The sequence below is a fragment of the Mesoplodon mirus genome (assembly GCF_964341445.2).
Source record: "Mesoplodon mirus genome assembly, chromosome: 18".
Lineage (NCBI taxonomy): Eukaryota > Metazoa > Chordata > Mammalia > Artiodactyla > Ziphiidae > Mesoplodon > Mesoplodon mirus.
In genome coordinates this window covers 45,842,763-45,859,333 of record NC_138994.1, presented here as the reverse complement: position 1 = coordinate 45,859,333, position 16,571 = coordinate 45,842,763, and the positions used below count along the sequence as shown (strand labels likewise).

General features: G+C 51.8%; 1 protein-coding gene across 4 annotated transcripts; it reads right to left on the bottom strand.

Annotated features, from left to right (window-relative positions):
• Window positions 1–286: 286 nt before the first annotated feature.
• On the bottom strand, window positions 287–16,361 carry CCDC42 (coiled-coil domain containing 42). Of its 4 annotated transcripts, none has more exons than XM_082604989.1 (9): window positions 16,217–16,361; window positions 15,449–15,595; window positions 13,767–13,978; window positions 13,366–13,471; window positions 12,952–13,056; window positions 10,100–10,297; window positions 5,498–5,719; window positions 5,054–5,212; window positions 287–522 (listed from the first exon to the last, which is right to left on the bottom strand). In XM_082604989.1, the coding sequence occupies exons 3-9, from the start codon at window positions 13,847–13,849 to the stop codon at window positions 445–447; spliced, it is 951 nt and encodes a 316-aa protein (XP_082461115.1). In that variant the 5' UTR covers window positions 13,850–13,978; window positions 15,449–15,595; window positions 16,217–16,361; the 3' UTR covers window positions 287–444. The 4 variants fall into 4 exon arrangements, with proteins under 4 accessions (XP_082461115.1, XP_082461118.1, XP_082461116.1 ...); XM_082604992.1 differs by having other exon boundaries at window positions 5,537–5,719; XM_082604990.1 differs by having other exon boundaries at window positions 13,767–13,882.
• Between the last annotated feature and the right edge of the window lie 210 nt (window positions 16,362–16,571).

Sequence of the window (16,571 nt, the reverse complement as noted above, 5' to 3'; positions counted from 1 at the left end):
TAGTGAGTCTTTGCACCCCAAGTGGAAACACCGACTTAAAAAAAAAATGGAAGTGGTAGAGGAAAAAAGGGTCCTGTGTACTCACCCTGCTGTGTGTTGCCACGCGGATACTTCCTGTGTAAACTGCAAAGCCTAAGAGATACCAGACCTGGGCAGCCTAAGTGACCAGCTTCAAGAGGGGGTGCTTTGGGGGATTCTCCCCTCAGCGGACCCTCTTCCCCGTGAATAAACCACCAAAAAGAGAGAGAGAACTTAGAAACAAACTTCTAATAGAATTTAATGTTTTCAGGGATGGGGCGGGCTGTGGCCTGAGGGGAAAAACGGGGATTTCCGAAAGGCACAGGGGTCCCTGAGGGCTGGACTGGGCTGACTGGACGGCAAGGTCACCAGGTACTTTCTCTCTCCCTTCTCTGTCTCAGAACATTCTGGAACCATGGCTGCTCCTTAAACCCGGACTTGCTGTTGCTCCTTCTTCTTCACCTCTGCCCAGATGTCTGACAGGTCCTGGATAAACTGCTGGATCTAACAAGGCCGGGGACCGCAGTTAATCCCAGCAGGCAACAGGCCACCCACCCAAAAATGTCCTGGCATAACCTGCTTGTAAGGAGTCACCATTTCCTGTGACCAACTTTCCCTCATTTGACAATTATTCTAGTTGACATGGAGATTGAGGGTTAGCAGACTAGAAGTGATGAACATGGATGGAGCTGGGAACCCCTAGAGGAAGACGCAGTGAGAGGATGAAGTAGAGGCTGACAGTCTAACAAAGGGAGACAAAGGGAGGATCCTGAGCGGACTGAGGCTACATGCACTTAGCAGGAGGGGGTCAGCCAGGGTCAGGGCAGACGGCTCTCCACTATTTAAAAGCCTTCAAGGAGGTCATTTGCTTGAAACCCAGAACTGATGCTTGTTATGATAATCTTGAGTCATCAAGGGAAGTTTAAATTCTATTCACTAACTTTTGTTGTAAACAACATGCAATCAGTATGACACAGTGGAAAAAGCACAGGCTCGCAAGTCAGAAGACCTGGGGTCCTGCAACCTAAGCACCCATCAGCAGACGAATGGATAAAGAAGATGTGGTGTATACACACACATACACACACACACACAATGGAATACGACTTGCCATAAAAAAGAATGAAATAATGCCATTTGCAGGAACATGGATGGACCTAGAGATTATCATACTAAGTAAGTCAGACAAAGACAAATATTATATGATATCACTTATATGTGGAATCTAAAAAACAGTACACATGAACTTATTTACAAAACAGAAACAGACTCACAGACATAGAAAACAAACTTATGGTTAACGAAGGGGAAAGTGGGGGGAGGGATGAATTCGGCATATGGGATTAATAGATGCACACTATCATATATAAAACAGAGAAACAATAAGGATACACTGTAGAGCACAGGAAACTATACTCAATATCTTATAAAAAACTATAATGGAAAAGAATTGGAAAAAAAAGAATATGGATATATACATATATACGTATAAATGAATCACTCTGCTATACATCTGAAACTACCACAATATTGTAAACCAACTATACTTCACTTTAAAAAAGGATGACGACCTGGGGTCCTGATGCAGCTCTGGGGAAATCACTTCATCTTTCTGGGACTCAGTTTCTTTATCTTTAAAAGGGGAAGAGGGAGAAAAGGTTGGCCTAGATGGCCTTTAAGATCTCAGTCCTAAAATTTCTCCTTTTCAAGAATGTTCCTAGGGGCTTCCCTGGTGGCACAGTGGTTGAGAGTCCGCCTGTCGATGCAGGGGACACGGGTTCGTGCCCCGGTCCGGGAAGATCCCGTGGAGCGGCTAGGCCGGTGAGCCATGGCCACTGAGCCTGCATGTCCGGAGCCTGTGCTCTGCAACGGGAGAGGCCACAACAGTGAGAGGCCCGCATACCGCCAAAAAAAAAAAAAAAGAATGTTCCTAAAGATGGGGCTACACAGACTGTTCAACACTCTCAAAAGCCCAGTTAGTTGCTAATACTGTTACTATTACCAACATAATTCCTATTTTGCAAGAGAGGAGAGAAACAAACAGTGACTGAATTAGAGCAACTTTCCCAAGGTTACAGAGATGACAAGTCCAGTATTTCCCAAACTATGTTCTTGTAGTAAGTAATCACCTACCCCAAAAAGGGTCTGTGGTCAAGTAAGTTTTAGAAACTTTATCTGCTTGGAACCATAGCAAAGGGCAGAACCATAGCAAAGGCACTGTGAAGTCCTGTTATTTTAAAACCAGCCACCTTTGTTTAACTTGAGTTTTCTAAATTTTGTAGACCGTAGAGCCCGCTTATTTCCCTGGAGGAGACTTACTACCATCCTGGGATTCTAGGCTTTGTCAAGCACGGTTTGGAAAATGCTGCTCCAGTTTGGGCTTTATTCAGAAACAATAATGCTCGACCTTCCACACACAGTATACTGAACGCAAATCATCTTGGCCTTAGGTGGCTGCTTTCTGAAGCCCATGCGTGGATCCGTTGGAGGGACACTGCTGAGAACCTCATTCACTGAGTGTCTCTGAAGTCTCCTTGAAAATTTTCAGCTAGATGTTAAGTGCTGGGAAAGTTTCGCTCTTTCTGAAGAAACCATGTGTTTTCTTATTTTGGTACAAGAACTACGTGTTGCTTTTCCTTCTGGTTACCAGGAAGCTCAGAGCCAACTACTGTCCCTGTTGAACTACTGTCCTCTATAATCCAAAAATCCAGAGTCCATACATCTCTCTCTTGCCTTGACCTCAGATTTTAACTTATATTTTCCTAGGTCTTTATTTTTCTTTTTTCAGGCTACTTAATCATGTGTGTGTAGGCTCATATCCTACAGGAATGAAGTGGAATATATAAAAATAACATTTGGGCAATGTGAGGAATTCCTATCGAAGCAAATCAAGGTTGAGAACAGGAATTCCCTGGTAGTCCAGTAGTTAGGACTTGGCACTTTCACTGCTCGATGCTGGGGGCCTGGGTTCGATCTTTGGTGGGGGAACTAAGATCCCACAAGCCGTGCAGTGCCCCCCCCCAAAAAAAAAGAGGTTGAGAGGGAGTCCGAAAGCTCAGAATTTGGAGTGGATGGACTGTAAGGTATGGTCTGAGCAGGGGATGCTCGGGCAGGGCCCATGGGCTGGAGATCACCACCTCCTGCCCCATCTTTCTTTACAACAGCTAAAGGAGAGGGATCTGAGGACAGCTGGGCGTCCTGAGACCCTACTGCCGGGGAGAGGGGTCTGCAAGGCCAAAACTCTTTTTATAATAATACTAAGACGTTACTTGTCTTTTTTGTTCTTATTTTCTTGAGTCTACAGGGGCTTTTTACCAGAGTGGGATGTTCCTGTGACGTAGGCTATCAGAATGCAGAAGCAGGTGTGAGAATCCACCTGTCCTCCAGGAAGCCAGGCATTCAAGGGATTTGCAAGTGTCAAATAATACCACTTGTCCCATAAAATACTTTTTGAAAACGTGTTTTTCATTAAAAATGCTATTTTTGGGGCTTCCCTGGTGGCGCAGTGGTTGAGAGGCTGCCTGCCAATGCAGGGGACACGAGTTCAAGCCCTGGTCTGGGAGGATCCCACATACTGCGGAGCAACTGGGCCCGTGAGCCACAGCTACTGAGCCTGCGTGTCTGGAGCCTTTGCTCCACAACAAGAGAGGCCGCGACAGTGAGAGGCCCGCGCACCACAACGAAGAGTGGCCCCCGCTCGCCGCAACTAGAGAAAGCCCTTGCACAGAAATGAAGACCCAACACAGCCAAAAATAAATAAATAAAATTTTTAAAAAAGCTATTTGTGTTAATGTGTTTCTTACTGTCATTTTAAAATGAACTGTTTTTAATTTTTCTGCTTGAGTTTCTAATAAGGTAAACATCAATTGATAGAACCCATATAAACAAAAGCTCTTTGAGGGTCTTCAATAAATTTTATGAGTGTAAAGGTATCCTGCTACCAAAAAAGTTTGAGGATCACTATTTCAGAACAACTTTTCTTACAAATTCCCTTTACAGTCTTTGGACTGTTAATAATTCTGCTCTAATATGCCTTATGATGCAGGCTGATTCTTTGGTTTAAGGAAATCCTATTTCCTGGCTGGTCAGTGGGTGAAATTCTTTACATTTCATGAGTTTCACCTTTTTTTTTTTTTTTTTTAAACAGAGGAAGCACCTCTCAGTCAATTGCTTTTATCGGCTTGTGTTTCATATTCATTCACCAAATACTTACTGAGTGCCTGCTATCTGCCTGGCATTGTTCTAGATGCGGGGGGATACAGCAGGGAACAAAGCAAACAGAAATCCCAGCCTTTAGGAGCCTACTTTCTACTATTTCATGGCAGAGCTAAAGGCTTTTGCCAAAAAGGATAAATAATTAGTCATGGTTCTCTGCATGTCACAAGAAGCACGGCTAATGCATCTGCTGGTGTAGTTTCCCAAATCGTGGGATGCGGGTACCTTTGGTGAGAAGTAAGACAATTTCAGGTGGCACACGGACATGGCATCCAATAGCTTTGAGTCATACAGTGAAAAAGTCATTTCCTTTCAGTTACTTCAAAGAGAAAATCTCAGAATGGTACTAATATGACTGACACTTCCCTGCCCTTGCTGATTTCCCTCCCTGCACCACCCGCCGATTTTCTCTTTTCCCCAAGCATGGGGGTCAGTCACAAGCCTTCAGCATCTCACTAGAACTTAATAAGACTGTTTTGTGTAACTAATGAATGCAGTAGTGGGTCCCTGCTACTGCCCGTGTTGATTGGGGCCAACAGAGCCTTAGCCCTAATGCAGTGGTTCTCAAAGTGTGGAACCCAGACCAGCACCATCACCTGGAAACTTGCTGAAAATGGAAATTCATGGCTTTTCATCTCAGACCCACCGAGTCTGAGACTCTGGGGGTGGGATTCAGCGATACGCCCCAGCCCCCAGGTGATTCTGATGCTGTGAAAATTTGAGAACCACTACTCTGTAGGAATCACGCCTCTGCTCAACCCATGGAGAACCATCGTGGCTCAGTCGAGCCAGCTGGCCAGGCACTTGGGCCTCCTCTTACCGTGTCCAGCTGTTTGTGCGTGTCCTCCAGGGACACGAAGCTCGCCTCCCTCAGCTGCTTGCTCACGATCTGGAAGAGGTTCAGCGTTGCCATCTTAATGGTGCCAAGCAAGAGGGTCTTCTTGGCGGCGGTGTTCTGGATGTGTGTCCAGCGAGATTCCTGGGGAGGAGAATGAGGGCGGGCCGTGAGCGCTAGTGTGTGTGTGTGTGTGTGTGTGTGTGTGTGTGTGTGTGTCCCTTACCACCCGCCCCGGGTGTGTGTGTGTGTGTGTGTGTGTGTGTGTCCCTTACCACCCGCCCCGGGTGTGTGTGTGTGTGTGTGTGTCCCCCTTACCACCCGCCCCGGGTGTGTGTGTGTGTGTGTGTGTGTGTGTGTCCCCCTTACCACCCGCCCCGGGTGTGTGTGTGTGTGTGTGTCCCTTACCACCCGCCCCGGGGCGCTCACCCAGATGAGGACGTTGCTGCGGGCGCGGTCAAAGCGCACCTGCAGGCGCGCCAGCTCGTCGTTGTGCTGCAGGATCTCGTCCTGCTTCTCCTCCTTGTAGCGCGCCAGCCGGGCCTTGGCGCGCTCGACCTCCTCCTGGCCCTCCTGCGCCACCAGCATGAGGTCGTGGTGCATGCTCACCAGCGTCTTGTAGCGCGTGATCACCTCGTGGGTCTCTTCGAACTGCGGCGGGGATGGGCGAGGGTGGGGGGGAGGGACGGACTCGGACCAGTGCACCGCCGCCCCGGGGACCCGACCCCACTCTGCGCCTTCCACTCCCAGCCTTGATGCCTCTGCCCGGCAGTGAGGCCCTGGGCCAAGGGGCAGAGGCTGTGAGGCCCTTGGAGTCCCCCTGCGCTCCTCCTGAGTTGGTATGGGCCATGGGCCACGTGTTGGGAGCACGTGCATCTAGACCCAGGGCTCTCAGTCTTGACGGCAGGTTATTAGAATCACCTGGGAGCTTTAACAAAGATACGTGCCAGGCTCCACCCTCAGAGACCCGCTGAAGGTTCCCCAGCTGAACAGGAGATAAGAAAGCCAGACCCTGCTCTTAGGAAGCCTTACAACTTGGGGTGGCGGGGTAGGACAGACAGACAAGTAAATAGTCAGTTACAACACAGAGTGATAAGCCCTCTCGGTGACTGGGGGCTGCAGGCGACTGTTGGGTCGTATCTTCAGTCTGGTGCTCTCTGGTATTTGTTCAACAGGGGCTGTGGCCTCCCTCCAGCGGGCTCTGGAGAGGGTGGGTACCAGTGGGGCAGGTGGCTGGCCAGGCTCAGCTGCCCCGTCTGCCACAGTGCAGGGCCACGCTGCTCTGGCCCTAACTCAGCAGAACAGAAGCCCTGTAACCCTCCCTCTCTAGAAGGCGCTGTGAGCACCAGCTCCAGGATGCCAACTCACGTCCCGGGGGCGTTATCAGCACCTGACTTCCAGCCACCCAGGGGAAACTCCCTGAGTTGTCTCTCCATCTTATGACATTTCCAGTGATAGACTGGTGTTCCAGGAACTGGCCTTTCCCCAAATACATCCTCTGTGGGCAAGGGCCACTTAACGCAGCATTAGAGATGGGGACAGCCAGAAAAGGCTTCCTCAGGAAAAGGATGGTTAAAATGAGACCAGAGGTATGAAGAGAAGATGGGCAGGCAAAGGCAGGTGTGGGAAAGCAAGGAAGTAGTACAGGTAGACGGAACAGCCTGGGTAAAGATGATGGGGTATGTGTGGCATATCCAGGATGTGCAAGAGAGTTCAAGATGGGGAGGGAGAGATCACCCTGGAGGAGTTAAAAAAGTGCCCAGTAAACCCTGAGGAGTGTGAACTTCATCCACTGAAGGAGAGAGCAGAGAGAGAACTTCCTGTCTGCATTTCTGAGAGATGCAATGGTGCACAACAGCTAAAACGAATGGGATACTTCAGAGCAACCAGGAGCACCTCTCCAAAACTAAATGCTGATGTCAAAAGGTCTCAGGTGCCAACTTGAAGAGGCTCCCGCTGTCCAAAGATGGGACCCTTTGAACATCAGTAAGAATAAGTGCAAAGGATTGAACCATATCAAATGTGTTGTTTGCAGTGATACTAACAAGATTACAGGGCACTTGCAGAGGATGCTGGAGAACCAACTCATTATTCTGAAGACTGTAATAGAGAGTCAAGCATTTAATGGGGCTTCCCTGGTGGCACAGTGGTTGGGAGTCCGCCCGCCAATGCAGGGGACATGGGTTCGTGCCCCGGTCCGGGAAGATCCCACATGCCGCAGACCGGCTGGGCCCGTGAGCCATGGCCGCTGAGCCTGCGCATCCGGAGCCTGTGCTCTGCGGCGGGAGAGGCCACAACGGTGAGAGGTCCGCGTACGGCAAAAAAAAAAAAAAAGAGTCAAGCATTTAACAAGATTTTTCTTTAAGGCCCACCTAGTCATCAAATAGTTGATGAAGGGAAGATTCTCTTTATGAAGTCCTTTTCCTGATGGTAGTATTCTAACTAATATGTGAAGAGGGGGACTTAGAACATTTCCAGCACCCTAGAAGGATCTTTGGCCCCCTTTCAGTCAGTATCTGCCCCGAGGAAACCAGAATTGTGACTTCTATCCCCAGTGATTCATTTTACCTGTTTTTAAACATATCAGTGGAATCATACAGTATGTCCTCTTTCATGTCTGGCTTCTTTTGATCAGCATAGTAATAATGTCTGGGACACTTGAGAAACACATCAACCAAATGCAGTTTGGGGACCTTATTTGGACCCTGATTGGAACAAACCAGCTGTACAAAAAGCATTTGTGCAATAACTGGGGAAATGTTGACGTCGGCTGGATATAGGTATTGTGGCTATGTTAAAAAGAGCTCTTTTAGAGTCATATAATGAAATACTTATGGATGAAAAAAATATCATTTGCTTCAAAATGGCAGAAATGGGGATCTGACAATGAGCTGATGATTGCTGGAATTAGGTGATGAGTAATGGGCATTCAATAGACTATTTTCTCTGCTTTTGTATACGCCTGAAATTTCCCATGATACAAAGCTTTTTTTGTTTTTTTTTTTAAATCATTGATTGGAAAAAAGCCATAAAAGGACATGTACATACTATTCACAGTTTATGGATAATGTAAACTGTGGCCCCAAATAATAACAACAAGCCTGAGAATGAGAAGCTTAAAAATCTGGATTACTGGTGACCTCTGAAGAGAGAAGAATGGTGTTTGGAAGGGGGGCACACTGGTGGTTTCAGTTACCAGTTGTGTTTTATTTTAGCAAAAAAAGGGGCAAATTGGGGGAAATATTAAGATGTGATGAAGCTGTGGAGAGTACTTGGGTGCTGTTATATATTTATGTATACTTTTCAGTACACTTAAAATATTTTGAAAGAAGTAAAGGACAAGGAAAGAGAAAGAGAGATTGGGATCCCCCTGGCTGTAGAATGCTGGACAGACTGGTGGCGAGGAATAACGCAGAGCTGAACTCCTGATGAGGTACATTGGTGGTCTGGATGAGGAAGGGGCAGGGGCTGGATGCCAGAAATACTTAGGAGGCAGAATAGACCAGATCTGCTGATGGATGGCTGCGGGGAATGAGGAAGAAGAAGAGAGTCCAGGAAGAAGCCGGAGTTCTGGTGAGGCTGTGGGTGGGTGGTCTTGCCATTCACCAGCACCGGACCCACCAGCAGCAGCGCTGGCCTGGGGATGACAGGAAGCAGTTGTGGACTCAGTAAATTAGATGTAGGGGCCTGAAGCTTAGGAGGGAGCTCCAGGCCAGAGAGATCCAGGCCAATCTCCTCCATTCTAAGACACATTTTACTAGCTCTAAATTTGAGTCGTGTCCTATAATCTATCTGCTGCTTTAATATACTAGTCTTTTCTCACTCCCCCACCTCCCCCGAAACCCAATTATGAAATGAACAATTTATCATACAGTAGGTAGTGCCTTAGAATGCAGGAAGTAACACGGACTTGGGACTCACGCATAAATAAATTAGGTTAGTGGTTCTATATGGAAATTGCCAGGACTTTTTAAAAAGTTGTGCATCCTTTGTCTCCCTGGGCCCCCCACAGGACATGGACTCACACCCCAGAGGGCACCCCTCATAGCTCTCTCCACCCTGGTGAAGGGCCCTGCTGCTCTCACGTGGAAGGATGGGGGACGTAGATGGATGGCCGTTGACATGGGTGACATCCATCAGAGGCCCAGGGAATTCCTCAGGGAGAGGAGTGCAGGGTGTGGGACAAAGACCCGAGGAACTTGAGGAGGAGGAGCCCCAGAGGAGCCTGAGGAGGAAGGGCCACAGGTAGCCTGAAAGTAGAAGGAGGGAGGAGTCCCAGAGGAAAGGGCACAGGTATATTTCAAGCAGGAGCATGGACAGTGTCAAATGCTCCAGAAAGCATGGGTGGGCAGAGGGCAGACAAGTTCCCTTAGCTCTGGCAACAAGGCAACTTTATGAAGAGCAGCTGTCAGTGGCTTTGTGGGGCCCACCGAAGGGTGGTTAGAAGCAAGGGCTCTGCCACTTATAAGCTGTGCATCCCTGAGCAGGGTACCTAACCTCTCTGAGCCTCCGCTTCTTCCTCGTAACAGGGTGAAATGATGGCTTTCCTCGGGGGGCTAGTGAGTGGACTCAGCAAGGCTACGCTTGCAGCACCCACCCAGCCCAGGGCCCAGCACATGCTAAGTGCCCAGCTCTGCACAAGGCTGGCGCTTTCTCTGCCCATCTACTCTCAAGTAAACTAAAGAACACCAGGGAGGAGGGGAAGCAGGGAGAGTGTGGGTCACATCCGACACAGGCCAAGCTGATCGTTGGTGCTCCAAAACAAAACCTCGCTCCTAGACACAGACACGAGACCCATATAGAGACAGGTCCACAGATGTCAGGCACACAGACAAAGATACACCACCAGGTCCCCACCCTTGAGAAATGAGTCCAGCCTCCCCAGGGGCCTCTGCCAGCTGCCCTCCTTGGCTGAAGGCCTCTCCCCAGAGCAGGTGACCATCCCTGCCCCAGTCTCCCCCACAGCCCAGGACCCTGGGGAAGAGTAGGTGGGCCTGAGGAACCTCCCACCCCCCTCAGCCCTCCACGCACCTCGGAGTTCTCCACCACCTTCTCCAGGTACTTGTTGAAGATGGAGTATTCCTGCAGCTTGGCGCTCAGCCGCTGGTGCTCAAGATGCAGGGCCGCCATCTCCTGCTTGGCCTTGGCCAGCTCGCGCATGCACTGACTCTTGAGTTCTCGCTCCTTGTTGGCCTTCTTCAGGGCCCGGATCCGTTTCTGGTCGTTCTCCTGGGGCCAGGGAGGTGATGACCATCAGGAGTGGGTCCTGCCCTCCCGGGGGCCCAGGCTGGTGGGGCTCCCACAAGGCCTCTGTCCACCCTGAGGGTGGACGGGGGTGGCCAGGCTGCCCATGTGGCGGATGAGGTGTAAGGAAGCACATCTCCAGGGTTATTTGAATCTGGTTGAGGGGCTTTCTATGGACTGAGGAGGCTGAGAGAACAGAGATTTAATCCAACATCAGAAGGTGTCCTTATGGGGATGAGACAGGAAGTGATCCTGACTCTGTGGGATTTGAGCTCTGGAAGCCCCACGCCCCACTGGGCTCAGTGTCTGTAGAGAACTCAAACCCGGGGAAGGCTGGGAAAGTCTTCTGATAAAAGTTTCCGTCTCTATTCTTTCTTTTTTTTTTTTTTTGGCCGCGCCGCTCCTCTTGCGGGATCCTAGTTCCCCGATCAGGAATCGAACCGGAGCCCCCTGCAGTGGAAGCGCAGAGTCCTAACCGCTGGACCACCAGGGAAGTCCCTCATCTCTATCCTTAGTGGTGGCCATTTGTCACAGGGCAGAGTTCTGGGCCCAGACCTGGGAAGCCCAAATTTTCTCCTGATTTGGTGCCTCAGCTTCTCCGGTTGTAGAAATGAGAGGCAGGAGCCTCTCTGTTCCTTTCAAAAGCTGAGGCAACCCTGCTGGAGCTCTAGGGAGACGAGCTAGGAGGTGGGCCAGTCCGGAGGGCCTGGTGGGGCAAGGCCATCCTGGAGAGGCTGTTCCTGTAGCTCAAGACTGGCATCGGGTGGGGACAGGAGGAGATGATGCAGGCAGTTCAATGCCCAGAAAGAAAGACATGAGGCTCAGCTGCTGCAATTGGGCTGATCCCATCCTCCTTCCTTCCTTGGGAGAACAAGCTCTCCTCCCAAGATGAGGCGCAGACCTCTCACACTGCATGTGTGTGGCTCCTTTCCCCCTTCAGGGGCTGTGGTGATTCCACCCAGATGGGTGCCTGTGGTGGTGGCATTTGGAAGACATGGAAGAAGGCTCCCGGAGGATTTGCATTCTGCCCTGTGGGTCCAGGAGAGGACAGAGGGGCCCCAAACCACTGGTTTCCAAGTCCAGCCGGGCATCACAATCCCCTGGGGATACTTTTAACAATACAGTCGACTGGGCCTGACCTCAGGCCTGCTGAAAGCAAGGAGAGGGGAGGGGCCCAGGGCCCGTATCTGTAACAAGCTCTCCAGGATTCCGACGATTTGCGGAAGCCCTCACCCCCCAATCTCTTGCCACCCCAAGCACTCCATGAGCTTTTCTCTGGCCAGTAAGAAAGACTGGACCTCTGGAGAATAACGCCTGGTCCATCAGCTTCCTTTCCCACCTGGTTTAGGCGGAGAGAGAGACAAAGATGCTTGAGAACAGGACGGCCCTGTAGCAGAGGCCAGAGGTTACCCCCTGGGGCTGGGCCAGCCCTTCAAGGCTTGGCAGGTGCCCAGTTGGAGCCAGTCTGGAGAAATCTGGATTTTAAAATGGTTAAATCCCTCCTCTCAGGACACACTGAGAGGGGTTGTCTCAGAGGGGACTCCAGTACCTGGTTCTTCAATGCCCCCTGCCTGGGCCTTCAGTGCAAGGATGGAGGGGTAGGCTGAGCTGGGGGGACTAAAACCCTGTCTGGGGGCTTCCCTGGTGGCGCAGTGGTTGAGAATCTGCCTACCAATGCAGGGGACACGGGTTCAGTCCCTGGTCCGGGAAGATCCCACATGCTGCAGAGTAACTAAGTCCGTGTGCCACAACTACTGAGCCTGTGCTCTAGAGCCCGTGAGCCACAACTACTGAGCCCACGTGCTGCAACTACTGAAGGCCACACGCCTAGAGCCCGTGCTCCGCAATGAGAAGCCTCCGCAATGAGAAGCCACCGCAATGAGAAGCCCGTGCACCGCAACGAAGAGTAGCCCCTGCTTGCCACAACTAGAGAAAGCCCGTGTGCAGCAGCGAAGACCCAACACAGCCAAAAATAAATAAATAAAATAAATAAAAATTTATTTAAAAAATAAATAAATAGGGCTTCCTTGGTGGTGCAGTGGTTGAGAGTCCGCCTGCCGATGCAGGGGACATGGGTTCGTGCCCCGGTGTGGGAAGATCCCACATGCCGCGGAGCGGCTGGGCCCGTGAGCCATGGCCGCTGAGCCTGCGCATCCGGAGCCTGTGCTCCGCAACGGGAGAGGCCACAGCAGTGAGAGGCCCGCGTACCGCAAAAAAAAATTAAAAAAATAAAAAAATAAAAAATAAAACCCTGTCTGATTCATCTTTGTATCCCCAAGTGCCTGGCCCTAACCATGGCACATTCATTCATTTATTCATCATCCATCATTCATTCATTCACTGGATAAACTGTATGTGCCAACCACAGACAAGGAACTAGGAAACAGCAATCTAGAGGGGGCAGAGACTGACAGGGCAGCAGGAAACTGTCAATGCAAACAGAGCACTAGGAGGGGAAGATAAAGGGGAAAGCCCCAGGCACTGGTGAGCACCAAGGAGACCTCTAATCCAGGGCCATGGAGTCAGGGAAATCGAGGATGGGGGGGTGGGGGGGGAAGAGGTGGGGAGTGTGAAGAGGGGCAACTTGACCAACTGCAGAGTGTGGCAGCCCTGCTGCAGCAGGCCACACCCCTTCGTACCCGGATGAACTGCTCAAACTTCTGTATGTGGGCTTTCAGCTGGGCCTCCTTGACTCCCAGCTCCTCCCAGCGCAGGTTCAGGGTTTCCATTCTGCGCTGAAATGTCTAGGGGTGAGGGGGAGCAGAGAGGTCAGGAGGACCCCCGAATGGGAACTGAGGAAGGCCCCAGCATCCCCTGCCCTAAAGCCCCTGTCCCCAGGTGCCCACTTTCCACCCCACGTCTGGTTCAGAGCAGAGCATCGCAGGACACTGGTACCCCAAGACTCGGATCCCTTCTGTGCTGTGCAGAGGAAACACAGGATCACCACCCACGATGCCTGGCTCTAGCCACCTCCACCCACAAAACAGAGGGCCGTCCTCAGGCTCTCCCTGAGCCCTGTGGCCCTCCCCTCATCCAACCCTTGCGTCTCCCACCTCCTTCTTCTGCTCCATGGCATCGTGCATGATCTTGGCCTCTTTCTTCTTCTCCAGTAGCCGGATGCATGGGGAGTCTGAGTGGTCCTCAATCCTGGGGAACTTCCTGCCCAAGACACAGGCAATAGGGACTGTGGACTCTGAGCGCCTGGGGCAGCCCGGGATGGGAGGAACGCATGGAGACAGGCACCCATGGGGAGGGAATGTGCCCTGCCCCATCTAAGCGAAAAGAACGGTGTGCTGAGAGGGAGAGAAGGCCGTGCTGGGGAGCAAGCTGGGGCCGGGGATGGGCGGGATTGGTGCCAGTGTGATTTGGGGTGCTGGGTTATAGGAGCAGGGGGGACAGGTGGGAAGGTGGGGCACCGGGTGGGCACAGTGGTCTCAGGCCCTCTGACACTCACTGCAGAAGCTGCAGCAGCCGTTGCCGATACTGCAACCGGAAGTATTCGGCCAGATCCTCCTCCTCCATGATGCCCAGACTCATGGCGGCTGTGACCTAACGGCCCAGCGGCCGAATCTTCACAGTGAAACGGGGGTGGCGGAGCTCAGGGATGGTGGCAGGGCTTGCTTCTCCCCTCCTCCTGCTTTTCAGGGTCCTACAGAGGGTGGGTGTCTGAGAGATTCAGGGAAGATGGCTGGAGGCTGCCTATCGGCAGCTCAGGATGTGTCGGGAAGGTGCTGGGAGATCTGGTTACCTAGCAACAGGTCTCTGGGTTCTGTGAACCACAAGCGGAACCCTGACTTTGCCCTTTGACCCCTGTCCACACTGACCCCACTCTGGCCGGGGTCTGGCTCTCTGCTCCTGCATTTATCCCTCAGGAACTCTGGGAAGAAGTTCGGCCTGATTTGAGGCCTGATTTGATGCTGGTGCCGGGGACCGGGGAGGCAGGGGCTGGGCGTCCATGGCTGAGAAAGGGGGGTTTTGGTAGAGGCATGTTTTTGCAGGGCAGCCCTGCCCGGGGTCGGGGGCTCCCTCCTGGGCTCAGGTGTGTGTGTGAGGGCGAGGCAGGGGGCTGGGGCTGGGACAGATGGTCGAGAAGAAAAGAACTGAATCAGGAAGCTGTTTAGCTGAGGCAGGGGTAGGGGTGGACAGAGGCGCATGGGGCCTGTGGGAGGAGGGGAGGAGGCCCAAAGTTGAGAGACAAGTAGTGGGCGAGGGATGTGTAGGGGTGTATGTGTTGGGAGGGGGCTGGGGTGGGGTGCAGATAAGCGATAAGCCTGGGGACGAAAGAGGATGTCCCCCGGAGAGATGGAGGAGGCCCAGCACGGGGCCCCTCGTAGGCTAAGAGACTCAGGGCCAGTGCTATGTTTTGAGGTTGGCGGAGTATTAAAATAGGAAGAAATGCCGAAATGTGTTAACATAAATGTCAGATATTTTACATGTCTGCTTTATGACGCTTGCCTTCCTTGATCCCATCAGGGCATTGTGCATCAGCTCATCTGGCCCGAGGTCCAGCGTCTAAATCTGAGACCCTGAGTGTGAGGCGGACACCCAGGTGCCCCGCCCGGAGGTAACAGCCGTGACCTCGAGCCCGCCGCTGCCGGGCACAGGCTTCGGGGCTCCGCTGGGTTCTCCCTGCTTCCCCCCGCGCACGCCGGCCACGCGGCCCGGGTCCCCTCCGGGTCTGGGATGCGGAGCCGGGGTGGGGCGGGGGTCTCGGGCGGGGCAGCGTCCCAAGCCCGGCAAGTCCTCCGCGAGGCAGTGCCTGTCCTCTGGCGCCCCCTGCTGGCCGCCCGAGCCCGCCCTCAATCCCGGCCGGGGAGGAGGAGGAGACGTGGCGGGGCGCGGCCCACCCCGCCCTTTCCCACTCCCTCCCCCAAGTCTCGCCTCCAGAGCCAGCCCAGCGGGATCTGCAGAGGCAACCTGACGGCCCCCCTCCCCCAAACACCCCTTCACCATCCCACTCCACCCGCAGCGCCTCCACCCGAGAGGGTTCTCCATCGGGAGCACCCGCAAGAAACAGACCCTCTCCTTTTTACTCCCTAGAGTTTGGCACAGCGGGGGTTTCCCTCCCTTTTCCCCCAAGAGGGTGTGTGTGTAATGCCCGGCCTTGAGGAGGAAGCTCTCTGTTTCTCGAATCACCTGCTTACCCTGGTATTTTGACACGTCCTTGGTTGCATCTACGAATCGGGTGGTCCAGGGCCAGGTTGGTGCATACAGGCAGCTGCCAAGGCATCTTCTTCTCCTGCCGGTGTACGTGCCCGTGTAGCGTTTCTGTTGCTTCTGTACCTTGTGGGAAAGTCATGAGAATCTTCATCCCCATCACCCACCATCCCTCCCTGGGGTCTCACTGCCTTTTCCCGAGCTGTGGGTCAAGATGCAGGGCTGTCTGGGATCCACAGAAGCCTGTGCTCTCCCCCACTCCTCTCCTCTTCCCTCCTTGGGTGAGCCCAGCTTTCTTACCACCCTTCAGCCCCTACCTCCACTTTTCCATCTTGATATTTGCCTCTGAGGCATCTAGGAAAATCTGATGGATTTAGGTTGTTGGGAACCAATAGGCATAATATTTTCTGTTTTCTATCCTGTCCCATCCTCCCTCTGAGACAATTATCTGTTTGAAAAGGGAGAGGGGGAAAAATATCAGAAGGAAAAAAGATCTAGGTTAATGTCTCAAAAAATATTTCCTGCCATGTAGACCAGCACAGTGCTAGGTACACACAGAGTACTGGGTGTGAGGAAACCACTTTTTGTCTATGTTATTTTCCATGTCTTAGATTCCATGTAAGTGGAATCACACAGATAAACTATATTAAATACATTTCAAAATGGACGTTATGGAAATTCCTTATATTGGTCAACTATGCTGATGTTAGTTGTTGTAACAAACAACCTCAAATCTCAATAGCTTACCAAGGTCCAATATGGATTTTCTCAGTGGGGCAGCTCTCCTGGGAGATTCTCTTCCAAGCAGTGAAAAGTGTAAGCCCCTTCCATCTCGCAGCTCCGTGACCTCCAAGGTCGCTACGGAAGGGAAAGAAAGAAAGCAAAGGTCCTTCTGCTCTTAACAAACCCAGCGCCATGTCTATTCACTGACCTCTGGTGGGAACCAGTCATATGACTAGTTATGTTGCAAGGGACTAGCAATGTGGTTTAGCTGTGTTCCCAGGAGCATCAGACCAGTTTGTGCTGTACTTCTTTTGAGAATTAAAAGAATGTTTGGAAGTAAGCTGAAAGCAGAGCTTTATAGAAGAACTAATTATAGACA